A 27,883-nucleotide genomic window follows, 5' to 3' on the forward strand; every position below is an offset into this window, starting at 1 on the left:
ATGAAGGGGATAAAAGTGTCCTGAACTGGAAAAATATGAAACTCAATCAGAGGTGGGTATTCAGCAGGTTCTGACCAGTTCTGGAGAATCGGTAGCGGAAATATTGAGTAGTTTGGAGAACTGGCAAATCCCACCTCTGACTGGCCCCGCCCCTTCTATTCTCTGCTTCCCCAGTCCCAGCTGATTGGCTGGGTCTTCTTTGGTTGCCCTGTACAGGAGAACAGAGCTGGAAAGCAGGTTAGTGGGGTGGGGAGGGAATGGGGATTTTGCAGTAACTTTCCCCCAGGAGTGGGGAGAGAATGGGAATTTTACAGTATCCTTCCTCTGCCATGCCGACCAAGTCATGCCCACCAAGCCAAGCCACGTCCACAGAACCAGTAGTAAAAGTTTTTGAATCCCACCACTGAACCCAACCTTAGTTGGGCTATTAAAACAAGGATTCTTACAGCAACTTTAAGTTTTAATATATGTTGTGCTGCAGTTTGTTTGTTTTTTAAGAAAAAGAGCATCACCTCCGTTATGCATAAAGACCATAGAAAGACAATTATAGTCCACCAACAAAACAGGCAGTTTAAGAAATGCTAACAGGAAGAAACTAAAATAAAATTTGCAAAGAGAGAGAGAGAGAGAGAGAGAGAGAGAAGGAGCAAAGCAAGACGGCACAGGGGGAGGGAAGCAACGTTTGAAATATCGGAAGGTGTGAAGAATTATGGTTTCATCATGAGAAACCAGAATGTGGCTATTAAGAGTCAAATCCATTAAAACTGGTGAGAATATGCTTGGTGGCTTTAATGAGAGTCACATCTCACCATTGTTGGAGGAGAGGATGCTTTTCATTTGGCTGGCATTTGTAAGCATCATTATGACCACCTATGTATCAGGAACTTTGTGTTTAAAAGAATTATTTAAAAAAAATACAGAAGAGTGATATGGGACTGGGGTAAGGAAGAGAATAGATTAGAAATATCTAAATGAGCTGAATTATGCAGGAAAAGAAAATTGAATAGCTGGTGGAATTGTCAAGGAGGTCTGCAGGAAATGGTCAGAAAATCAGGGTGGTAGCTGCAAATGTTCAATCAAAGTGTGACATGGGTAAAAAAAAATGTAGATCTGATGTAGGAGAGGCGCAAAAAGATCTGGGTGGCAGCGTTAAGTGAGTCATCGGCCTAGAATTGATACGTTACCACAAACAGCTGAACACCTCTTGAATTCAGTTAATCTTTACCTGGTGCCAGTTTAGTATTGGACCTTAGTTGACTAGATTCTGGTGCAAAGGTTTGAGCAATAAAACTTTTTAACTGCCACTTACGGTCCTGATTCTTTGTGCCTGACAGTTTCAGTCAGTCCAGCATGGCTACCATGTTAACATGTTTTTTAATCGTACCCTGTGGCCATCTGTGTGCGTTTGTGTGTGAGTGTTTGCATGTGTGCGCATGGCCTGGCTATGTTGAGATGGGAAAAGTTTTGAAGACACCAAAACAGAACTGGGCATTTAGCATCTGAGTGTTTCATTTTCAAGAACCATTATCCTGATACTAAGCTCTGCTTAAAAGAAAAGAAAACAAACTGGATATAGATTATTATTCAGCGAAAAGGAAAAAAAAATCTGTTAAGGTTGACCATTAAACACTGTAGAGAAGCAAACAATTAAAGGTAATCCATAAGCTTATTATTGGAAAACTAGTGAACATCAACAAGTTCTCATTTGGAGAACTCATTTCTCTTTGTGTTTGTGTCTATAAACACACAGAGACATACACACAGACACCTACATGCTATACATATAAATGTTTCTTTTCCCAATTTTTTTTCTCATTTGATCCTGTAATCTTGTTTTATTGTTGCTAGAAAGCCTTTGTTTTCCCCTTCACCCATCCCATCATCCCAACTGGTTCCTTGAAGTAAATGTTCATTTATATACAAATAATAATTAACCAAACCAAGGACAGGTCTTCCTTCTTTTTCTTTTTTGTCAATGTACATGCAAATGTGTTTTGTATGTTTCTAAGGGTTGCTACATATGACCTTCTTTTCCCTTCCAGGAAGTTGATAGCAATAAAGTGATGTCTTCATTTGCCCCACACAACTCATCTACCTCCCCCTCGAAGGCCGACGAAGGTGGGCGTCAAAGTGGAGAATCATTTTCCAGCACGGCACTGGGAACTCCTGAACGGCGTAAAGGAAGCCTAGCAGATGTGGTGGACACTCTCAAACAGAGGAAGATGGAGGAGATGATCAAGAATGAGCCTGAAGGTAAGGAGAAATGTTGACTTTGCTACTCTGATCAACTGGACTCCCTACGTTCAGGAAAATGAGTCTGCTTATGCCTGTGGTTTTTCCCTTCATATATTACACATAAAGAGGACACCGCGATTGATAATATACAGCCATCCAGGGTGTAGATGGACAAAAACTTCCTGTTTTTCCTACAGTGTGTGCCAGGCATTCTGTAGTTGGCATCTTTCTTCTACTGATTGTGGAGATCAGGCTACAAATGGTTCTGAAATTGTTTCCTGTGCAAGGAGATATTTTCTTCCTCAGTTCCGGGCATGCTTAGCTTCTGAGAACACTTGTGCCTATCAGATTCTGCCAAGGTTCCCTTAGTTTTGGGCAAAAGTCCATTTTTCCCTTCTCTCTTTCTTTCCTTTTATCTCCCACAGTCTCAACTCAACTTGAAATATGACCAGAAAGCTCATGACCAGCAATTTCCTTCGCTATAGGCCCTATAAATGATGGGAATTCAATAATATAAGGATTGTTGAACATATTGTATATGTTACAGTGACAATCAGAAGTTGTTGTGAGTCTTGGGAGCATGTTTCTCCTTTCTCTTCCTTCCTTCTGCATAGTCGTAGAAAGATAGCTAAGTTTCAGTTTCCATTATTGATTAACTGAAGCAGAATGAGTTCTCCAAACCATAAATAATGGTGACCGTTGGCTGAATTAAACCCGCTTAATTTCTGTGGTTTAAACCTGAGGTGCTTCAATGAAAGCATGAAAGGTGACCCTATTTGGTCCGTGTTTCGATATCACAATAGACTGAGATTTAATTGAAATTTTTTCAAAGAAAATTTTCTTGTCTGAACCAGAAGAGGAAGTAGAGATGGAAGGTTTTCTGCAGCTCATTCTTATAACACCAAACCATTATTTAATTGATATGCAAATTAACCCATAATCTGAAACAGAGGGAGATAACAAGATGCCTTCCGGAGATTTGGGGAATCAGCTTCCATCAGCCACAGCCAACATGGTCCGACTTAAGAATTTGTAAGCTCTGTCATCCCAAACATTTGGAAGACACTCAAATGCCTTTTAAATTTGCCTTTCAAATCTTGCATCAAAACAAATCTTATCTGTAGTCTTTATACATTACTCCCACCATTCCTTATGATATTAAAATACTTCGTGATACTTATGCTTATTATGTAAGGTGAAGCATCCATGTCAGTGGCGGGATTCAGAAATTTTACTACCGGTTCTGTGGGCGTGGCTTGGTGGGCGCGGCAGGGGAAGGATACTGCAAAATCCCCATTCCCTCCCCACCACACTAACCTGCTTTCCAGCTCTGTTCTCCTGTGCAGAGCAACCAAAAAAGACCCAGCTGATCAGCTGGGACTCAGGAGGCAGATAATATTTGGCGGCAGGGCCAGTCAGAGGTGGCATTTGCCCGTTCTTCAAACTACTCAAAATTTCTGCTGCAAGTTCTCCAGAACTGGTCAGAATCTGCTGAATACCACCTCTGATCCATGCTCTTCTTGCGATATAAAAGATTAGCCAAATAGACCTCTGAAGATATATTGCACTGACAGTCGCCAAGCAGCTTCATTGGGAAGTGAACTCTACCCTTAATGCTGGCCATCCCCATGCATGTCTTAGAGTAGATTAGCAATTTAAAACTATCCTAAATTAATAGATATTATTTGCCCTTTTGCCAAAGCAAAATGTAATAGGGGTTTCTCTCTCCATCAAAGAACTGCCCGAAGCAAATGTACTCTGGAGATATTCCTTAGAATGAAGTGCGGTGATGTTGAATCCAGAAGAAGGGTGACCTAGTAGGAAGGTTTTAACTGCTAATCAGGTTTGGGCATTTGGAGTGTTCTTTCCCTGCTATTTTTTGATTCCAGGAACTTCATATCCTTCCCTCTAAGAACTAATAAAATGCTTCCCCTTCAGGATGTCCAAAATGTTGAAATGCTAGAATAGAGCTGGGTATTATTTTGATGGGTGGAACTGCATTTAACATTTGGGGTGGTAGGAGCAGAGTGGATGAACCTTGTCTCTCATATGAGTAGGATAAAGATTTTCCTCACTTCTGGGAAGTGGAAATAGTTTTGCTGTTATATGTATATTTTTTTAACTCATTAAGAATATTGTTCTGCAGTTCCTTTGTGGCTGTGGGTCTCCCTTTCTCAAAACGTTGGGAAAGTAGGCCACTGAAATTAGCAGCATTATTGGAGCAAGATTTGGGGTTCACAATTCTGTTCAGATCTTTGATTAATGCTTTTGCTGCCCTAAATTAAGATTCAGTGTGGTGCACTACTTAAAGTGGTAGATTAAATTTGAGGAAATCCAAGAAAGCTCATTACGTGACTTTGGGCCGGTCACTCTCCGACCAAACTTCAACCCTAGCTCACAGGATTTTTCAATTTATGACCTTTGCAGCATCTCCATGGTCACCTGGTTTACATTCGGATGGTTGACAACTGACTCACATTTATGACGGTTGCAATGTCCCAGAGTCATGTGATCTCCTTTTGTAACCCTCTGACAAGCAAAGTCAACGGGAAAACCAGATTCACTTAACAGTCATACTTCTAGTTTAAGAACTTCGGTGATTCGCTTAATGAATGCACTCAGAAAAGTAGTACAATGAGGCCAAATTCACTGAACAAATTTCTCACTTAGCAACATAAATGTTGGGCTCAATTGTGGTTGTAAGTTGAGGACTATCTATACCAGTGGTGGTAATCAGACGGTTCTCACCGGTTCAAGTGAACCGGCAGCAAGGATTTCGTGTGGGTCACCAAGCCAGTAGTAATTTCTGGCTGGCCACGCCCCCGACCCGGTCACCCCTCTGCCCAGTCAGTCTTTATCATGCATGCACAACATTGCGCGCATGCCTGACATTGCTGCCCAGTCACTTCTTAAGGTATTTTTTTTCCTTTCCAACAATCAGCTGTTCCTATGATCAGCTGTGCTGGGATTCCCCAGGAGGGGGAAGGCTTTCCTGCTTTGCCCAGGAGGCTTTCCTGAGGCCCAGGAAGGCAAAAAATGGAGCGGGGGCACTTCCGTTTTTGCCTTCCTGGGCACAAGGGAAGCTTCCTGGGAGCAAAAACACCCCCCAGGAGGCTTTCCTGAGGCCCAGAAGGCCCCCAAAATGGAGGGGAGGTTGCTGCAAAAAAGCCATGCCCACCCAATCACATGGCCTCGCCCACCTAGCCACATCCACATCCACAGAATCAGTAGTAAAAACATTTGAATCCCACCACTGATCTGTACACTTTAAAAAGCGGGGGGGTTGTATTTGGTTCAGTGGACAGTGTTTGGCTTGGTTCTGCATCGAACAATCCTTGTTTTTCCTTGTAATTTCCCTCTCTTCACTTTACCTCCATACACTAGAATAGAAAATGTTTGCACTGATTCCTCATTCCCTTCCTTCATTTTGTAGATATCGGCACAAAAGGTAGGCGTTTTCAGAGAAGCCAGCATTTTATGGCACAGCAGTGGTAAAAAAAAAAAAAAAAAGAGTTTAGAGACACCGTTGTGCCATTACAATAAATGATGGATGGTGAATTCACTAAAAATAGACCCTGAAATACTTCAGAATTCTTCACACCATTGCAAACACCAGTCCAGCTTCATCCCTTGTAGGGTTTGGCCAGTATCCAACTGTAGCTGTCAGCTGTGTGGACCATCTAAATTTGTTCAGTGAAAACTAATCACCATGGTGATTGGAGCAGTGGAGATTCCTTCCTGCCCACATCCTGTTGGTTGTTAATGTTGTTCAGATGGACAAGGAAAGAAATCTTGCTCTTCATAATGGAACTTGTTTTAAAGAGAGGAGGATTCAAATGAATCGCCTTTGGGCCTTAGCTGGCTCCATGGATTAGATTTTGATTGAGGAAATAGATGGGGGAACTCATCGAATTTGCAGCTGGCAGGCATAGCCAACTCTCCAGAAGATAGGCTCAAGATCCAGATGGCTCTTGACAGACTGGAAGACTGGGCCTCCCTCTCTATCAAAAAGAAATCAGTGTTGAGAAAACACTTAGGCAAGAAAAACCAAAAGAAGGACTAGGATAACAAAATAGCAATGATCCAATATCTAAGGGGCTGCCACAAAGAAAAGGGGGTCAACCTATTCTCCACAGCACTGAGGGTAGGACACGAAGTGGAACGACAACGGATGACCTCCACAATAGAAAGTGTCCCCACATATTGCATTACGGTGTGATATGTTGGCTTGACAGCCATAGATAGGAAGACACTACAGAGGGTGGTGAGCACAGCACAAAACGTCATGGGCTGTTCCCTGATACCATTAGATGACCTCGCTAGGGCTCGCTGCCTTAGCAGAGCGAGGAAAATCCTCAGGGATGACTCACATCCCGGTCAGCACTTCTTCACTCTCCTACCATCGGGTAGGAGATCAAGAAGCATAGCCAGCCGCATCAACAAGGTGAAGAACAGTTTCTACCGGTGGACTATCAGACTTCTGAACGGAAAATAACTTCATGTCAAATACGACAGACCAGTGCATTGTGCAACAAGGTTGCATAGCATATTAGGATTGGCGACTGGGTTAGGGACTTCTGTCCTCACTGTGAGTTGTGTATAGGTGTGGGTGCACAAAGGGAGGCTCAGCCAATCTCACTGTATGCATGTTGTACTCTGACAATGAAGGTAATAATTATAAGCAATGGATGGAAACCAACTAAGGAGAGAAACCACCTAGAAATAAGGAGAACTCTGACAGTAAGACCAGTGGACCAGTGGAGCAGCTTGCCTTCAGAAGTGGTAGGTGCTCCACCACTGGAAGCTTTTAAGAAGAGACTGGACAGCCATTTGTCTGAAAAGATATAGGGTGTCTTGTTTGAGCAGGGGGTTAGACTAACAGTCTTCCAAGGTCCCTTCCAATTCGGTTATTCTATTAAGTTGCATTCTGACTGCCACCATTTCTCCATCGCAGCCTATTCATAAATATTTTTTTAAAATGAAAATCTGAACCTTTGTTCTCCTGCAAAACAAAGATGGGTAGCATTTGAAGAAGGACGCTTGCTTGTCTTCCAAAGGGATGGAAAGAGATCTCAAACTGTGCTTAGCTTTCATAATGTCTCCTGCGATGAATCTGCCTAGGCAGCTCCTCGGTATCATAGGGGTCCCTTTTAACTACAGGTTAATAAAAGGAAACACATGCAAGAGAGATTTCCTGTACATGTTCCAATTCAACTTGGCCAGAGCTTTGATATCCAGCCATTAAATGCCAGGCTGAAAATAATGATTTGGGGGATAGAAGAGTAGAAATATTTTGTGGGGGAGGGGAATACCTATGCTAATATTCACTTTCTTTCAATCTTGTTTAGTTCATGAACCAAAGACAAATTCTTTGTGTGTCCAACCATACTTAGCCAATAAAGAATTCTATTCTGTCCTGTCCTATCCTATCCTATCCTATCCTATCCTATCCTATCCTATCCTATCCTATCCTATCCTATCCTATCCTATTCCATTCATTTCTGATTTATTCTATTCATTTCTGATTTATTCTATTCATTTCTGATTCGATTCTCTTCATTTCTGATTCTCTTCATTTCTGTTCTGTTCTATTCTATTCTAACTAGTGTTCCTTTAGAGACAGTTATTCCTCATGCTACTACGAAGATTTATGACAGCCGTGTTCACACAGTATTGTTAAATAGAGTTAAGACCAGAGGTGGGATTCTATTGGCTCGGCCCGGTTTGCCCGAACCAGTAGCTCTGAAGATCATCTGGGAGTGATCTGGTTCACTCCGACGATCAACTGCTGGGCCCATCCACTCGCCCTGGCTCCATACTGACCTTTATTACCTGTTTTTGACGCTCAGATGCATCACGCGGCACAATGGCTTGTCATGCATCAGCTGTTGAAGAGACAGGGAGAGTGCAGGAGAAGGTCAGGAGGAAAACCTCTGTGTGCACAAAGCACACCCACCAAGCCACGCCCACTGAACCGGTGGTAAACCAATTTGAATGCCACCACTGGTTGAGACTTAACATAGAATGTGTTGGTCGGTTGTGGTTGTCGTCTTTATCCTGAACTGGCTTGGTTGTGTATCTGTGGCTGTGTGAACTGTATGAAACTTAAATCTTTTGGTTAGCATAGGATCCAGTGTATTCTATGAATGGAAAAAGTGGGTTAAGACAGTCACCAAGGTTTGGATATTGGGCAAATGAAGCCGGGATCACATTTTGGTTGTTTGGCAACTGGCTCACCTTATGTGACCGCAATTTGCCATGTTTTTGCCAATCTCTGGCATTTAGTTCTGGTTTCGGGGGAAGGGGGGATACCTATTGGGGAAAAAGGATTTACTTAACCACCATGGCGTTTTCTTAATGACCATTGTTAAAAAAAAAGAAAGGTAACTTCAAATCCAGTCAATATGACACTTTGACTGACAACTGCCACAACCTGTGACTTAAATTCTGGGCTCAATTATGTTTGTACATGAAGGATTACTTGTACCCCGCTTTAATTGTGTAATTCGTAAGCTTGAGCAATCCTATCCCTCTACCCCTTCTTTTCATTTCCAGGTGCAAATCAGTGGGAAATTGTGCCCCCATATCTCAGTGGTGTGTTGCTGAATTGCAGCAAAACAGTGGGAAAGCTCAGGAGCTACAATAAGACGCATTTGGGCCTGCAGGCATCTTAAGAGATTATAAATTGCCTTTCTCTAGAGTCCATCTTCCAAACCATTGTGTCATAAAAGAGATGCTCTTTCAAAAGGGATGCTCTGATAGTAACTAATTGCTTGATTTATTTATTTTTATTTTTTAAAAATCTTATGTGTTCTCATTATATCAATTTCTTCTTCTCTATCTACAGTGTACTTTTCTTCTACTTTTTAAGAATCTGAATGCAGGGAGCTGCACATATTGTTTATCCACAGCCCTTGTGATCATATATACAGTATATCAGATATATCAGATATTTATATATAACATTACACTGTATATGAAGGGTCTTCAAACTTGGCAAGTTTAAGACTTGTGGACTTCCAGAATTCCTGAGCTAACATGATTGAAGGAGGAATTCTGGGAGTTGAAGTCCACAAGTCTTAAAGCTGTCAAGTTTGAAGACACCTGCTGTATATAAATGATAATAAATAGAATGATGGGCAAGGATAGCTGAGCTGGACCAGATGTGAACCATCTCTTAGTTATTGCCATAGTATAGATGTTTTAAATCAACGGCTCCCAACTTTTTGGGTGACAGGGGCCAGCTCCACGGAGAGAAGTTTTTATGTAGACCAGAGGAGGCTTGTTTTTGCGTGCTGCCTGCATTCCACAAATGGGGCTTCGCTCCTTGAATTTGGTAAATACTACTCCTATTCCGGAAATTTCATCATTGTAGTTTGTTTGGTTTTTATTTTCACCTCTATCTGCTCATTAAATTCGGACTGTATTGTTTTTTTTTGAAGACTATTTTTGAGTATGTTTTATCTCCAACTGAGAATTATTGAACAGTGGGGCCAACTCGGAGGTATTAAAGGACATTTATTTACGTTTTGGATTTTGTTACATTTGTGTGATACTCAGGGTCATCACAAGAGGTATGAAATTTCCTCTGGTCAGAGATTTTAAAGATTTGGGTACAACTCAAACACCCAGGAACCACGGGTTTTTATGTCTTGCTCAAGTTGCCAAAGAAAGTAGAACTTAAATGAAGCCATGTCTTAGATGTCATGTGGCTATTTGAGAAAACATTGGGTGTGCAGAATTTCATTTTCTTATTTTCTGTAGAAGCTTTAATTGTCGGACCTGCAAATTCAGTCTTCCCATTCATATATCCAAATGCATCGGTGCCTTGATTGCAAACGAACTTCCCGCCCTTTTAATCAGGAGTTGGTGGGACCATAGCTTTGTTTAATGGACATTTGTCTCAACTTTCTCTATCTCCCTTCCCACTCCCAAAAAGGACACATGAAGAAGATGGAAAACTTCTTGTTTGTATTTATCCAGAGATACCAACTTGGCCACGAAGAGGGTTCCTAATTTTGATGCTTCTGAAGATGAAGCCCAAGTTCTAGAGTTGATGGAGGAGGAGATAATGAGGAAGAGACATTGGCAAGGATGGGGGCATGTTTGCAAAAACAGTGTTGAGTGGGAAGCCATCCACACGCCAGCAACTCCATTAAGCAAAGGTTGCAGTTCAATGTAAGAACGGTAACAGAGCTTATGCATTATCTCAGCTCCACTAAAATGAAAACAAATATAAGGGCACAAACAAAAGGCTTCCAGCTTTGTGAAAAGATGAGGGAAAGAGGTTTGCATTCATATGTACAGTTGTTGGGGAGCAGGGAGAAAGTCAGAGAACATTGGGGCTTTTAAACAAATGCGTGCCGTTGAAAATCTTCCCTTCCCTGCAGCCATTGTTCTATTGTTTTTCAAAGGCCATTAAAATGAACAGCAGGTTGCAATGAAAATTTCATTAAGCTCGAATTAAATCATTACAAGGGTGCCATATTCATATATTGGCTCTCTCCCCATTGAGTTAAAAAAAAAAGAAAGAAAGAATAGAAAATGAGGAGGCAGATTTTATCCTACCTCCTCCCACCTCCTCACAGTTCGATAATAAAGGAAGTTGGAAAAAGTAAAGAAAACGAAAAGATTGCACCTAGGAAGACACAAGTGGTACATGTGCTTTTGGGGTAAAGAGGACCTAAATTTTTTATTTTTTTTTGAAAAAAATATATGCTATGGGGGCTATTGACATTGTAAGATGTTTTGGCCTATTCCCCCCTCCCTTTTGTGGAAAAAGACTAATTAAAAATTCACCCTCCTTTGGGAGGGGAGAAGGAAACAGTTGCTACTTTGAAAGGGTGCTTTGGAAAGGAGAAAGGCTGGGGGTTTGTGGAGCTAAACTGATTATGAGGGCTTCTCAGATTTACTTCTTCTTGATCAATCAAGATCAAGGGAAGTAGTAATACCACTCTATAAAGCCTTAGTAAGACCATACCTAGAATACTGCATCCAGTTTTGGTCACCACATTATGAAAAAGATGTTGAGTACAGAGAAGAGCAACCAGGATGATTAGGAGACTGGAGGTTAAAACATACAATGAGCGATTGTAGGAACTGGATCTGGCTAATCTAATGAAGAGAAGGACCAGGGGAGACATGATAGCAATCTTCCAATATTTGAGGGGTTGCCACAGAGAGGAAGAAAGGGTCAAGCTATTTTCCAAGACACCTGTAGGCCAGACAAGGAATAATGGATGGAAACTGAACAAGGAGAGATTCAACCTGGAAATAAGGAGAAACTTTCTGACAGTGAGAACAATCAACCAATGGAACAGCTTGCCCTCGGAAGTTGTGGGAGCTTCATCACTTGAGGCTTTCAAGAAGAGATTGGACTGCCATTTGTCAAAAATGGTGTAGGGTCTCCCGCTTGGGTCGGGGGGTTGGACTAGATGACCTACAAGGTCCCTTCCAGCTCTGATTATCTGAATCTGATCTCAAAGTCACCAACCCACCCAAGGGGGATGAAGGGGACAGATTCAGAAAAATGGCAGCCAAAATTCATCTTTTGATTAAAGGTAATCCTCAACTTACTACCAGTTTGGATTCGCTTAATAATTGCAGCATTTGCTTAACAACTGCCAGAAAAAAGGTTCTAAAATTGGCCTGGTCATGTGACTAACCAGTTTGCTCTAGTGGTTAAAGCACCAGGCTACAAGCCAGGAGACTATGAATTCTAGTTCCGCCTTAGGTACGACAACTAGTTGATGTCAACTCAAAAATATTTCTCTGGTTTTTTAGAGTTGCCTGCAAAAAGGGAATAGTGCATTCCTTAAATATTTTCATAGATAATTTCTAGGCGGCTGAAGCTTCTGGTGCGCAAGATTATTACTGGAGAGCATGATTGATGACTCTTGGCTATGGATGTGTCCCATTGGAGAAAATGAATTATGATACACCCAGGGGGTGGGGGAAAACCAGGGTCATGAATGATGTGTCTCAGAGTCAGCTGCACCCAGATAGCGCTGGCATGTTCACTCCTAATAAATCTTCTTTAAGCTGTCTGAAAGACCTGGCTAAAAACTCATGATTTAAATGGTGGTGGCTAATGGAGCCCTGACTGCTGAGTTTATTCTGGGCCAATCACCAGGAGCTGTGAAGTCTAGTCCCACTTTAGCATGAAAGCTGGCTGGGTAACTTTGGGCCAATCACCATAGTATAGTAGTACAGGAGGACAGAAGAGTATAAATTTTATATCAAAATATATTTTATGGCATCATTCTATTAGGGGAAGTCCTGCTGTATATGTTGAAGCACTTTCTTGAAAGAAACAAAATTAATATCAGAGCTTTGATATTAATTCAGTAAAGGAAATGAATGTGATCCTTATCAACATCAATAATTATACATTTAAGATCCCCAGAAGTTTTGTTTTTCTTTTCTGGAAAAGAGCAACGCTTACTACTTCAGAAACTTTTCTTTCCTCAATTTGCAAATCTAGCATGAAGCAAAATGCCAAATTACAGCTGCAGTCTTTGAAACAGTGGTACAGAGAGAAATGAATATGGATTCCAGAACAATTTGTTTCTCTTTAATACCTACCTGTGGATATATAATTATTTTATGATGAGAGAGAGAAAAAAACAGTGAAGGCCCTGAGTGAACCATTTTGATATCTATCTTTGTCGTCTATTTCAACTTAGAATCAGAATACCTAAAATTCTTGTTCTGTAGAGGGAAAAAAACTCCCTGAGGGTGAAAAAGAATCATACATTAAAAGAATTGTGTTGGATAAGGACACATGTCCACTGAAATGGGTGCTGCACGTAATGCCCGATGCCAATCAAACTTTTTGATCACTTTTTTTTGGTGGTGGGGTGTTAGGGAATCAAGAGGTCTACTTCTCCCATAAACCATCAGCCTTCCAAAGGAGATCATTAATGGACACGACAAGAGAACAAACAGCCTTTGAGATCGCTCTTCTCTGTTTTCCTTTTTTTTTCTTTTTCTTTCTAAAGCTCATTTGATACACAGGAGATGAAGGGAAAAAAGGAGGAAGGGAAAAAAATAAGTGATCAGAACCGGAGGAAAAGCCTTAGGATAGTCTAATTGGCTAAGATTCGAGTCCTGTTTGTTTGCTTCCTCACCGGAGTCTTTGACAACATCTACACTAGAAAGACTTTCTAATGTGTTTTGACTGAAGGGCAAGCAAGGGTACTTTGCAGTTAAGAGCTTTTAAAGTTTTATTGTCCGTACAATCTACCCACCTGCCCACTGCTGGAAGGTTGCATTCGGTGCTTTATGGAAACATGCTCTTCAGTGTGTGTGTCTGTGTGTGTTCCGCACTAAGATGCATCTTGTAATATATGTCACTATGCCATATATGGGCACACCTATCAGACATGAAAGACCAGGATCACAAATGAAGATCCAATTAAAACGATTCATTACTAAACAACTTATGCACAGGATTCTTCTCAATTAATGGTTGGCACCTGCTAGGAAAAAAGTCAGTGCAATTTAAGGGAGATGGGACTTAGTTGACTTGTGGCTACATAGGGATTCTTGGCTGCTGCCTCTTTTAACTCCACCTCCAGATTCTGCCACTCTTTCTCCCACAGCACGTCTTTCAAAAACCCTGCCATACTGAATTATTTGCACAAATATGCAACTTGATATAGAAGAATTGGAGCAGGGGAGATGTTTGGGTTTTTTTTAAAGAAGAATGCAATTTGTGAAACAGGGTTGCGTGAAAGGGAGCTGTGGAGGCAGAAATCGTTATCAAGAATGCTAATGCTATAGCAAGTAGTGCATACTTTTAACATTTTGCCTGCTTCACCTTCCAACAAAATGTGGAGTTTCTTGCCCCTTTCAAGCATTCTCTCCGCTAAAAGCACCTGCTACTAATTTAATAGTGATTGTAAAAAAAAAATCCTGAGTCAATCTCCCTACTTTTTGTGATATTTATTTATAAGGCTATCCAAATCTGTCTTGATGTATATGAGTGTTACATGATCTTTGAGCATTGTATATAAAACTGTTTTTCAAACTTGGCAACTTTATGTGTGGACTTCAATTCCCAGAATTCCACAGTACTCAAAGGATCACTTACTTGTAGGCTCTGCTTTAAGACAGGGGCGTCCAACCTTGGCAAATTTAAGGCCTGCCTCTGCAACAATTTACCATGAAAATTCTGGTCCCAATTGCAGATGTAAGTCATGGATTACCTGTAATCCACATATTTATTTCTTTAGAGAAGAACTAACAATCTCTTGATACTTCTGAATAAGAGACAAATTCTCATCAGTTCAGGTCTCCTTTTGATACCCTGATAAGTGGAAGATCAAAATCATGAAATAGAGGCAAGCAGTATTATGCTTATGTTCTTCCAGGCAGTAGAATAGTAGTCCAAGCTTCACATCCCAAGATATATCTTTGATGGCATTCAGAAGTAGATGCCAGGTAAGTGGACTATTGGATTTATCTTAGCATAACTCTGGTGGTACAATGACTAGAATGCAGGCAAACTCTGCCTGCTGCCACAGTTCAATCCTGATCAGCCCAAGGTTGATTCAGTCTATTCTGACCCAAACCTTGTTCCAAGGAAACACCAAATGGAGGTAACAGCAAAACCTTTTAATGATTCTTTATGAATTCTGTTCCTTCCTGTTTAAAAGCAGTTTCAAACTAATTAACTCTGATAAGAATGAGCCTTGCCAAGGTTGTGCAAGGCTCCAAGAACACTAGATAAAGTTGCCAAGAAATATTTCACACAAATAATATACTGCACTTTGGGATTGAATATATCTATTAAAGAAGAGGATTTTAACTATTAAGGAAGAGGAAAGAAAAGGAAAAAGGAGAAGATATAACGAAGAAACCATTTGTTGATATAAGATTGGACTTATAAGAGTCAAGATTGGATTTGCAAGATATAAGGGACATGCTAAAAATTAAACTTGAAATGTGCAATTATGTACTACAGAAATTAAAATGGTGACTCAGCATACACAAGAACAAAATAAACCAGAGGGGTGGGGGGAGTTCTATAAAGAAGAAGCCAACATTTGAAGGACAAAACAAACAACAATTGTTTAAGCATGGGGGGAAAGGAATTAGAATTAAAAATTTGTGGTCTGGTGGGATGATAAAAGGGAAAATGGTTCAGAAAATGGATAAAGGGAGAGGGAAAAAGCAGAAAAAGGAAGGGCGAAAGAAAAATCAAAAGAGGGAGAGAGAAAAGTTTAATAACTGGAATGAGAAATGGAGGGTAATAAGAATGGGAAAAAAGGGAATTAAGAGAAAGGACCAGAAAACAAAGAGGAATAGGAAACAAACAAGGATGAAAATAAAGTACATTGTCCAAAGAGTGAGAGATAATGGGTAAAAAAAAAAAGGATAAGGAAGGAGATTCCACAAGGTAATATGTTGTGATGTATAAGAATATATTGAAAATAGTATTTTGTAATGTATAGATGATTCATAAGGTGTTTGAGAAAATATAATGTGGAATCTGAGAAATATATTTGCGTGTGTGTGTGTGTGTGATATACTAGATAGGGAGATTGATATTAAGGTAGAATGAAGGTGGTTAGCTCCAATTATTAACCAGAGGTGACAATTATATTTACAGATAAGGATTGATAAAATGACAAATGTGACAGAAAAAAGTAATATGAGAAATGACAACAGAAATGAGATGAGAATTTTAGATAACATTGTAAAATAAGATATGGGGATATATTAATATAACATGAATTGGAATTGGATAAGATAAGCTTAATATTTAACAATAATTAGGATGATGCACTATGAAACTAAACAAATATAATGAACAGGTAATTATGGTCACATTTGTATTGAGATGTGAAACCTGGAACCACACTGCTTGCCAAATGATATTTTTTTATTTTAAAAAATAAAAGCAGAGGGAAAATTGAATAATGGAATTACCAGGTATGCTTAACTGATATGGTGGTAGGCATTTGGAGAGAGTTTTGAAAGGTTGAAAATAAGCATTGAAGGATTATGAATTAATGTGAAAGATATGATTGATATTATTAATTTTGCCTATACTAAAATGTATGATATATTGATGCTACACTATTAATGTATTGTTGTGCATATGCAGATTGAAATTTAAAAAATGGAAAAAAGAAAGAAATATTTCAAACAGAAAAAGTCTCCAAACACCAACTAAGAGAGTCTGAACGTCTACAAGGCTTGAGTGCAAAAACTTCTTTGCTTCCTGCAAAGAATTCCGGTTTCTCAGCTGGCTTTTGTCTCTTAAGGGAGGGGCCATTACCTTGCAGCCTTACTCCCGAGTCACCTGTGCTGCTGCAACTACTCTTTCCTTCGAGCAGCCCTGTGCGTATGTGCACTGGGCACAGGCTCCTCGGGGACCTCTTCATCACTGCTGGCATCCTCCACAATCTCCGAAGGCAGCACTCCACTCCCTGATGGTCCTGGCTCCATCCCTGCCTCACACGCAGGCCCCTCATCTGAGTCCTTGCTCTCCGAGACCTCAGCCATCCATGCCTGCTGCCGGCGAACCACAATAACTGTAAAGCATTGTGGAGTAGAAGATAAGTGTTATTGTTATTGCTATTAGCAGGGGTATCAAACTTGAGTTCATTGAGGGCCATATCAGGGTTGTGTTTGATCTCAGGGGGACGGGGTGGGTGTGACCGGGGTGGGCATGGCCAGCTCGACATCGCTTGTGTCGTGGGCTCCTGTTGCAGCCCGAGTGTTCTGCCAGCGAAAATGGGCTCCCGAGCTTTGTTTCCAGCTGCGACAGCCTCCTGCAACCCTCTGCCAGCGAAAACAGAGCCCTCCCAAGCTCCGTTTTCGCTGGCAGAGGCACTGGAAGCTGGTCCCTTGCTGTTTCCAAGGTGGACCCATGGGCCAGGTTTAAGCACCTCATGAGCTGGATCTGGCCCACAGGGCCTTGAGTTTGACACCCCTGCTATTAGCCTTTGGCACTGTATATTTGCTCAAAGTATTCAGCATACTATTCTTCAATGGGAAAACCAGTTTGGTGTAGTGCTTAATACATCAGGTTAGAACCAAGAGCTTACGAGTTCTAGTTCTTAGACACAAAACCAGCTGGATGACCTTGGGCCAGTCTCTTTCTCAGCCCTAGGAAGCAGACAACGGCAAACCGTTTCCATAATCTTGCCAAGAAAACTGCGGGGACATGTCTAAGCAGTTGCCAGGAGTCAAAGGCTGCCTCAAAGCCACAATGACACACGCGAAACCCTTCAGTCCACCTCTTGTAGAAGAGGGAAAACATTTTTCCAACCTTCCCTTTGAAATTATGTCAGTAATACAAGGGTCTTCAAACTTGGCAAGTTTAAGACTTGTGGACTTCAATTCCCAGAATTCCTGAGCTAACATGACTGGAGGAGGAATTCTGGGAGTTAAAGTCCACAAGTCTTAAAGCCGTCAAGTTTGAAGACCCTTGTAGTAATAGATGGGACTTACCTATCAATAGATGGGACCATGAGCCCCATTTTGTGGAGCTTCCTCTTCTGAAAAAACTTTCCCCTACCTATCTCACTCCGTCTTCATATGGCGAATGTGCTTTCGTTAGAAATCTGAATTGTTTGCAGAGGAATTTTGAAATTGGACTGAGTATTGTAACGATCTGTAACAAAGGTGAACACACTTTATCATCTACTGTGGTCTGAATCAGGGGTCTCCAACCTTGGTAACTTTAAGCCTGATCTAAATTACATGGGTTGGCCAGGAGAGCAATGCCTAGTGTGATTCTGTTTACATAGAAGTTCCTGTTCCAGATCTTAGAATCAGGATTAATTCTCAAATTCTATTGGAAATATCTAAAAAGTACCCCTTCCTCAGCCTTTTCCACCTAAAGGCCTTTGCCTTTTCTAAAATCCCAGCCCCTAAGGCAAGCTCTGTAGGCCCATTTTGCTTTGAGTGTCTTCCAAGGTTGCCTTGCGAGCATTGTTGACCCAGCATATTAATGCACCAATATATACCGCAGATGGTACCCGTCTCCCCTCCTCTCCTCTCTGTGGCATTTAAAGGATGGTGTTTATGCAGGAATTAAGAGCCAGCCACCTGATTCCCCCAGTATCTTGTCCTGCCTGTTTAAAGATTGAGAAGCCCGGTGAATAGGGACTCTCTAATCTGGCTGATGTTCATCCGAGGTCTCTCGCTTGGCACTCGCCTGCAGACGCAAGCCTCTCCTTCTTCCTTCTTCCACCTCAGGCAGTTGTCATGACTGTGCATATTAAAATTAATCAGACCTCCTAGGCCTGGGTAGCTGTTTGTCTTCGACATGACAAAGTGGATATCAAGCGCTTGCCCTAATTAAGAAGCCCTGCCTGGCTTAGCTGCGGTGGGTGCTTGGACTCTTCCGCTCTTAATAGGAGAGGCGGATGGAGGCAGCACGGACAGCACTCCAGTGAGAGGAGGGTGCCCTTCAAAATTTTCCTCACCACCTGTGTCCCGCACGCTTGGGCTGGAGAGGTTCCTCGGGTTCTCTCCAAGCTTCCCAGTTTGAGGAGGGAACAGACTTCAGGAAATTAAGAGTCCAACAAGTGTGAGCGGTGAGAAGTCAAGGCCAAGAGCTCCAATGAGTCTTCGGCTCGTCTTGTTGGAAGTTGATTAAGCTGCAGCGGGTCATCCGATGCAAATGGCTCCGAAGATGGGTCAGATCCAGTTAGGCTGCTGTGCTCCTTTATCCTAAGTGCCTAACTACTTTTAATCTTCCTTGGCACCCTTCACTCTCAAGAAACAGTGGTATCGTGCTCTGAAAAGAGATCCTAAAACAGTGTGGCTAAAAAGGCCAATTCGAAAGTGGCAATCCCTTCCACACTGTGGACATATACCATCTGTCCAGCCCCCGGATTTTGCTGGTTCCGGGACTGCCTCTTTGCCTCAGCCTGCCAAACGAGGGTCTCTTCTTCGAATTGGAGAGGGCCATGCTGTGCCTTTAGCCTCCAAGCTGAACGATCACAGGTCAAGGTTTCCCAGCTGTTGATGTCCATTCCCAAGACCTTTAGGTCCCTCTTGCAGGTAACCTTATATTGCAGCTGTGGTCTCCCTCTCTAGGGCACTTTCCCTGCACTAATTCTCCGTCCAGGAAGTCTTTCGGAATCCGACCATCAGCCAGCCTCATGACATGCTCAAGCCAGCACAGACGTCACTGTTAACTCAGGGATGGGATTCTACCGGTTCAGCCCGGTTTTGTAGAACCGGTAGCTCCGAAGAGCAGTTGACACCAAACCGGTTCACTGCAATGATCTTCTGTTCATCTGTTTTCTCCTCAGCTGCTTTGCATGGCACAGCTGAGTGCCGCTCATCAGCTGGAGCAGGCGAATGCTTGCCAGATTTGATAATTTGTAAGTAGTGCACATGCGTGTTTGGTGTGCATGCGCACGAAGCGAACCGGTTGTTATGCTGGTAAGATCCCACCCCTGTGTTAACCTAAGGGCAAATGGTTCACATCCTGTAGGGATTTTTGTTTGTTTTAAATGAGCGACAAAGGCAGGTTCCCACATGCACACACTCAAACAACAACAACCTTCGGATCTCATGCTTGGCTTTGAGGCATTTGGTTACTCACTATCTGGGGATGGTTTGGGAATGAGGAGCTCACAATTTGATTTTCTTTCCCTTCCATTTGGAAAGGTTGGTTAGCATTTCCTGTTCTCTGTCCTTAGTGGTTAATTACTAACAGTGAGTTCTTTCTTCGCTGGCTGTTTGCACCCCAAGTACCAACTTTTGGTCTAGTGGTTAAGGCATCAGGGCTAGAAAGTCAGGCAAACTAGCTGGGTGACTTTGGGGTAATCACTAGGAGACAGTGAGTTCTAGTCCTGCCTTAGGCATGAAAGCTGGCTGGTTGACTTTGGGGTAATCACTAGGAGACAGTGAGTTCTAGTCCTGCCTTAGGCATGAAAGCCAGCTGGGTGATTGTGGGGTAATCACCAGGATGGGAGTTCTAGTCCTGCCTTAGGCATCAAAACAGCCAATCACTCTCTGGCAGCCCAAATCATTTCATCGGGTTATTATTGTAGGGAAAATAGGAGGAAGAATTAGCATTATATTATGTTCTCCACTTTGAGTTATTTGTAAAAAGAAGGAAGGAAGGAATTAACCTTGTCAAAAATGGGAAGATGATCATCAGAGAATGATAATTCCCTGAATATTTCAATAACTGATCTTTCCTCAGATCATAAGCAATAAGGGGGGAGGGGGTGACTTTGGATGTAAGAACAAAAATGGGAGTAGACTTCATTTTCCTTCTGTTTGGACTTCTTGAGCTCTTCTATTCATTACTTGAAAGGGTGAAGGAATCAAAGCTTTATAACATCTTCATCAGACAAATCTAAGTGGTTTGTGGTCACTGAGTGAGGTTCTCTTAAACCACTATGTTTGATTTGACCCCTTGGAAAGTACCAAGTTTGTAGTAACTAGGAACTGATACACACAATGTTTTGCCTTTGATGACATATTCACACATTCCAGTTACCTGAGATTAAATCTTTATGGTGAACCAATTCCTAGGTTGTCCTCAACTTATGACCACATTTGAGCCCAAACTTTCTGTTGCTCAATGAGATATTTGTTAACTGAGCTTTGCCCCGTTTTACAACCTCTCTTGCCAGGGTTGTTAAGTGAATCTCTGCAGTTGCTAAGCTAGTAAGACAGTTGTTAAGTGAATCCACTGGCTTTGCTTGACAGAAGGTCACAAAAGGGAATCACATGACCCCGGGACGTTGCAACTGTTATAAATATGAGTCAGTTGCCAAACATCTGAATTTTGATCACGTAACCAGGTAAAATGCTGCAACAGTCATAAGTGTGAAAAATGGTCATAAGCCACTTTTTTCCATGTCATAACTTCAAACGGTCACTAAACGAAGTGTTGTATGTTGAGGACTACCTGGCTTCAGTGATCCTTTGTGGGAACAAGGCTTTCACAATCTCAAAGGTGCTTTTTCAAAAGGCAGTTGGATGGTTTTTTTTTTTTCCTTGAGGAAGAAGTGTCATATAAAAGATATGGCTATATGCCTAATTTTGTTATTTATTTATTTATGTTGTCTGTGTAGTGTATTTATTTTATTTTTGTTTGTGTAGTGTATATTTGGAGGTGGTGAACTCTTTGAGAACTGTATGCAACGAAATTTCATTGTAATGGATGCCAATTAGTATACATTTAAAATGACAATTCGGGACAATTAGGTGGCTCAGTGGCTAAGACGCTCAGCTTGTCAATCAGGAAGGTCAGCAGTTCGGCAGTTTGAGTCCCTAGTGCTGCGTAACAGGGTGAGCTCCCGCTACTTGTCAAAGGCTTCTGCCTACCTCGCAGTTCAAAAGCACGAGAAAAAAAAAATGCAAGTCGAAAAATAGGGACCACTTTGGTGGGAAGGGAACAGCATTCCGTGCGCCTTCCGCGTTTAGTCATGCCAGCCACATGACCACGGAAATGTTTCTTTGGCTTTGTAACGGAGATGAGCGCTGCCCCCTAGAGACGGGAACGAGTAGCGCGTATGTGCGAGGGAAACCTGAAGCTTTTACCTTTAAGTCTAAGAACAAAACATTTCAATTCTCATCCAAGAGGTTTCATCAGTTGTGTGTGTGCGTTTGTGTGTGTGTGTGTGTGTTTCTTCATCACAACTGATGAAGCTTCTTGGGTGAGAAGCGAAACATTTCGTTCTTCTTCCTCAAGGGAAAAAAAAGAAAGAAAGAAAAAAATGTCCAGTTGCCTTTTGAAAAAGCACCTCTGAGACGACTATGAATTGGATGGCGGAGAATCTCCACAGACAAGGCTTCCACGGGTGAACAATTCCCTCTTGCTTACCAATTCCTCCTGTTCAACTGAACAGAGCAGTCAACTTCATTTAAACAATTTCATCTTCAAAACTCATGGAGGACTCTCAGAGGAGATAAATGAGCATATTGTTTCTTTAATGCGCGGAAGCCTAGAAATGTAGAGACGAGATAATTTTTTTTCTAGCAACACCAACTTCTTCAGATTAACATTAATTTCTTCTTTGGATTTTGGACAGCTCAGTACAAGTGTGTCCCCTTCACCCAGAAGCTCAAAGCCTCCTTTAAGATGATCCAGCATTAATTCAAAATTAATGGGGGCATTAGAAAGAATCTGGCAGGGACATCTTGATCTAACTCTTGTCCTGTCTATTTGACGGGCTGCGGTTCTCTAGGATTTCTGACAAGCAGCATTTTTTTCCCCCCATCCATTTAAGATGAACTCCTCTGACAGGAGATCTAAGGAGTCACGTTTATCACTAGGATGCAAAGCATGTGCTCTTCCATTAAGCCAGGGGATCATCCGGAGTCCGCTGAAGTTCAGATATGTCTTTTCCTTCTGTAAAACCAACTCAGATTTTCTTCAGGGTAGGCAATTGTCCCTAAGAGCAGCCACCTAAGGCCATTTTTACTTTTTGCATCTTTGAATTTTGCACTGATTCAGATTAACGCTCTGAGTTGGTTATCTGAAGTCAAATACCTCCAAAGGGTGGGCTTCAAATATTTTAGCAAGGGGTTCCCTGACCTGTTGCTGGGTGGGCATGGCCATGGCGGGTGTGGCCTACTCGGCCTTCTGCACCATGGTGGGGTTGGGGGGGCATTTTTACCCTCCTTGGGTTCTGGAGGATTTCTTCGAGCCTCCTGAAAGGCCAAAAACAGCCTCTCCGGTGTCAGGGCTCTGGTAGTTACCCCCATTTAAATCATGAGCCTATAGCCCAGAGGTGGGTATTCAGCAGGTTCTGACCAGTTCTGGAGAACCGGTAGTGGAAATTTTGAGTAGATCGGAGAACCACCTCTGACTGGAGATTTTACAGTATCCTTCCCCTGCCACGCCCACCAAGCCACGCCCACAGAAGCAGTAGTAAAAAAAAAAAATTGAATCCCACCACTGCTCTAGCCAGATTTTCAAAGCTTAAAGAATATTTATTAGGAGTAAACATGCCGGTGCTGCCTGGGTGTAGCCGACTCTTGAGATGCATCATTCATTGTCATTCTTATCCCTGGTTTCCCCCCCACCCCCTGGGTGTATCATAATTCATATTCTCCAATGGGACACATCCATAGCCAAGAGTCGTCAATCATACTCTCGAGTTAGAATTTTGCCCGGCAGAAACTTCGGTTGCCTGGAAACTATCTGTGAAAACATTCATGGATTGCAGCTTCAGTTTTGCAAGCTGCTACACTGCTGCCCCTTCCCTTTCTGTTGGCAACTCTAAAAGACCAGAAAAAATATTTTATGAGTTGACCCTCGGGCTCCGGAGGTTCTCTGGAAGCCAGAAACAGGCCCATTTCCAGCCTTCCTAAACTTCCGGGAGGCCCAGTTTTACACCTTCCCCGAGCCTCTGCATGCCCTGCACTTACCTGCATCCAAAATGGTCTGCATGGGGATCCTGGGAGGGGTGGGGCAGGGTGGGATGGGCAAGGCCAACCAGGAGTGGGATTTTTTTTTTTTGGGGGGGGGGGAATTCTCTGAACTGCACAGAATCTTAGCTAGGGGGTCTCCCAAACCCCTGCAAACCCTCAGCAGCCCACCCCTGAGTATCTCCTATAAGAAGTTTCCAGCACCTGGATGAATGCAGAATAAAGGAGAATATTTATAGCTCAGGACTGAAATGAGGGGTTCTTAGTGCTCTTTGAGCCCGGTTGTTTTCTTGCAGACGTTTCGTTACCCAACTAGGTAACATCATCAGCTCTGTACTAGAATGTAGATTATATGAATATGAAAGCTAGGTAGGATAAAGGGGCTGTACTACATCGCAGAAGGCATATCTATTGATTTGTCTTCCCATCCCTCCGCCCATCTTGACATTATACAAATGTAATAATAAATCCTGAAATTATACAAATATAATAATAAATCCTGCTCATTTATCTTTCTGGCTTCAGTTTAGTGAGACAAATACAACATCTGGAGAATCCTAGATTGCATATTTTGGCAACTCCTTCTAGCACTACAGTCTGCTGGATCATGAGGTCCATAAAAAGCAAAAATACAGCTTTTGTTGTTTTGATGGCATATGAACCAAAATAGCTTCTTCTGAATTTCTTTTCCTTCCTTCCTTCCTTCCTTCCTTCCTTCCTTCCTTCCTTCCTTCCTTCCTTCCTTCCTTCCTTCCTTCCTTCCTTCCTTCCTTCCTTCTTTTTTTCTTTCTTTCTCTCTTTTTCTCTCTCTTTTCCTCCCTCTATTTCCTTCCTTCCTTTTTTCTTTCTCTCTCCCTCTTTCTTTCCCTCTCTCCCTCTTTCCTCCCTCCCTCCCTGCCTTTTCTTTTTCTTTTTCTTTCTCTCTCTTTCTCTCTCTTTTTCTTCATTTCCCTCCCTTCTTCCCCTCCCCTCTCTCCTTCCATCCCCTCCCTCCCTCCTTCCTTCCTTCCTTCCTTCCTTCCTTCCTTCCTTCCTTCCTTCCTTCCTTCCTTCCTTGTTGAAGTTTTAAAAATTTGTAGGACTTTCTTCTTGCTTCAAAAAGCAAAACAAGGAACTAGAGAGAACAAGGAGGGGATGGGATATAGGCTGATTTTAGCATGTTCCCATTGGCTGGGTGGAATCCGTATTAATTAGTTTGTGGTGGGGGGAAATTGAGGATGCTTGTTGGATGCTGCTCAGGGCCAACAAAATCCTGCTTATGGAATGGGGAAAACCAACCAACAACCACTTGAAAGAAACTTCAGCCTGCAGTCACCAGATTAAAACTAGATCTAACTATTAGCCTTAATTCTGTACAGGTTACACTCAACTTACCACCACGGCTGAGCCCCAAATTTCCATCGTTAAGCAAGGCAGTTGTTTTGCCCCATTTTATGATTTTTTCCCCTAGTTATTAAGCGAGTCATTGCAGTTGTTAAGTAAATCATGCAGTCAATGTGAATCTGGCTTCCCCTGTTGACTTTGCTTGTCAGGAACTGTCTGGAGAGATTACAGATGGAGATCCCGGGATCCCGGGATTGAGCAACCATCGTAAATACTTTCCAGTTGACAAGGCCCCCTGCCCCCCAATTTTCATTGTGTGAACCTGGGAATCATATGTGTGAAAACTGGTCATAGGTCACTTTTTTCAGGGACGTTGTCATTTCGAATGGCCACTAAACAAATGGTTGCAAGTGGAGGACTAACAGACCTTGAGAAGTGTTCCTCTTTCCCTACTTTCTGTGCCATCCGGCCTGATGGAAACTTCAACTCAGTAAGTTATGACTGGATGACATCCCAGTTGATCATAGCTGAAGGATATCCCTACTATGAACATCGTAGCTTTAGTCCAGGAGCCCCAAAGGTGCCTTTTGAAGGTGCTCATAGCTTCTTGGATGAGAAGTGAAATGTCTTAAAAACCAGAAAGTCCAGTTGCCTCTTGAAAAAAAAGAGGTGGACGGAGGTGATATTCAGAAGGTTCTGACCAGTTCTGGAGAACCAGTAGCAGAAATTTTGAGTAGTTCGGAGAACCGTTGGTAACCTTCCCTCAGGAGTGGGGAGGGAATGGAGATTTTACAGGATCCTTCCCCTGCCATGCCCACCAAGCCACGCCCACAGAACCAGTAGTAAAAAAATGTGAACCCCACCACTGCTTTAGGACAACCATGTCCTGGATGACTGAGAATCTTTATAGACTTTATCTATCTATCTATCTATCTATCTATCTATCTATCTATCTATCTATCTATCTATCTATCTATCTATCTATCTATCTATCTTATCAAGCATGCATTTGATAATATATATATATATATAAGTATAAACATGATTATTAATACTTGAAATGGATACGAATAAAAGGGATTATTAAGACAGGGGCGGTAGGCAGGTTGGTGCGCTTATGCACGCCCCTTTACTCTTAGGAATGGGGTGAAGTAAACAGTAGACAGTCTCAGGTTAAAGTGTTTGGAGTTTGGGGAAAAAACCATAGAGTCAGGTAGTGTTAGGCATTGACCACTCTATTGCTGAAGTCGTATTTCCTGCAATCGAGTTTGGTGCGGTTTACCCTGAGTTTGTATCTATTGTGTGCTTGTGTATTGTTGAGGTTGAAGCTGAAGTAGTCATTGATGGGTAGGACATTGTAATGGATAATTTTATGCACTACGCATAGGTCAGACCGAAGGCGGCATAGTTCTAGGTTGTCTAAGCCTAAAATTTCAAGTCTAGAGGCATAGGATATTCTGTTGCAAGTAGAGGAGTGGAGAACTCTTCTCGTGAAATATCTCTGGACTCTGTCCATTGTATTAATGTCCGATATGCAGTGCAGATTCCAGACAGATGAGCTGTATTCAAGAATTGGTCTAGCAAATGTTTTGTATGCTCTAGTTAGTAGGTTTTTTTTAATGCTTTAGTCCAGTAGTTTCCCTCTTAATTTTCCTAGCTGATCATCCATTCATTGACAACTCCTTGCATTTGAGCCAGGGCCTTGCATAAAACATGGGCTATCTGGATCAAAGCAGAACTGCCCCCTTGCATTTCAGGCAGGAAACTGTTTGTTGTTTTAATATCTCAGCACAAAAACCATCAAATAGAAATCCCCCCACTCTTTTTTTTAAGAGAAAGAGACAGAAGCTGAAACAAGGTAAAGGAAGTTCTTCTATGCATTAGGCTTTCATCCTGCCCATTATTTGTCTTGTTTACAAGGCCCTATTCAATATTTGGTTCAGATAGATCGTTTGCACATTTCTTAGAGCCAGAGGCTAATTTTCATCAATTGACATCCTCTTGTATTTGTTTGGGAATAATAATAATAATAATAATAATAATAATAATAATAATAATAATAATAATAATAATAATAAGCAGGAGGAGGAGGAGGAAGAGGAGGTGGTGGTGGTTCTGGAGAATGAAAAAGTCAAGATCTTGTGGGACTTCAGAATTCAGACAGAGAGGCATTTGGCTCACAACACACCTGACAAAGCAATAGAAAAGAAAAAGGGTTGGTTCATTGACATTGCAACACCTGGTGATGCACAAATTGTAGACACGCAGCAAGATAAATCACAAAGTATCAGGACTTACAAGTTGAAGTTGAGCGACTTTGGAAAAAGAAATCGTGTATTATCCTAATTGTAATTGGAGCACTGGGAGCAATACCTAAAGGGCTACCTGGCTATTTGGAAATGCTGAATTTATCAGGCTTGAATACCCTGATTCTACAGAAAACCACCCTACTTGGAACAGCTTATATCCTCCGACGCTACCTTAACAGTTCCTAGGTCCTTGGTTAGGACTCGAGCTGTTGAGCTATCAACCAGCCCCAAAGGCTGTGAATCTCATTAAAGGTTTGATGATGATGATGATGATGATGATGATGATGATGACAACAACAACTCCGTAGCACAAACAAAAGTTTTCTCTCTGTTCATTTTTCCCCTTGTTTCTTCCTTCCCGGCCTTTCCCTTTGTTGCTATTCATCTCTTCATCAGGGTTGATTTGTCACACGTACATATTTATGACATGCTAACGACAATTCTCCCCTTTGTCACATAAAATAGAATCGGAGGGATCTAATGGAGAAAGGTTAACTGTGCAATGTGACTGGGGCAGAGTTTCACGGCTGCAGAGAATTTTTTGTGTTTATTTTTTTTGCATTTTCATTAGGTTTGCACACCGGTTTCTTCCCCTTCTCCCCCCTCAGTTTGTTCTATTTAATCAGAGAGGGAAAAGCAGCAGCTGCTAGAAA

At 41.9% G+C, this 27,883-nt stretch overlaps 1 protein-coding gene across 8 annotated transcripts in view; it reads left to right on the top strand.

Annotated features, from left to right (window-relative positions):
• SOX5 (SRY-box transcription factor 5) overlaps nucleotides 1-27,883 on the top strand; it is a 1,005,438-nt gene that overhangs the window by 605,125 nt on the left and 372,430 nt on the right. For all 8 annotated transcript variants that reach the window (XM_087935225.1, XM_087935226.1, XM_087935221.1 and 5 more), the window contains one exon: nucleotides 2,043-2,253. In XM_087935225.1, coding sequence (XP_087791351.1) covers nucleotides 2,043-2,253 — 211 coding nt within the window. The remainder of the gene's footprint in view (nucleotides 1-2,042; nucleotides 2,254-27,883) is intronic.

The sequence above is a fragment of the Pseudonaja textilis genome, chromosome 5 (genome assembly GCF_049901715.1).
Source record: "Pseudonaja textilis isolate UNSWEBS1 chromosome 5, rPseTex1.2, whole genome shotgun sequence".
Taxonomy (NCBI): Eukaryota; Metazoa; Chordata; class Lepidosauria; order Squamata; family Elapidae; genus Pseudonaja; species Pseudonaja textilis.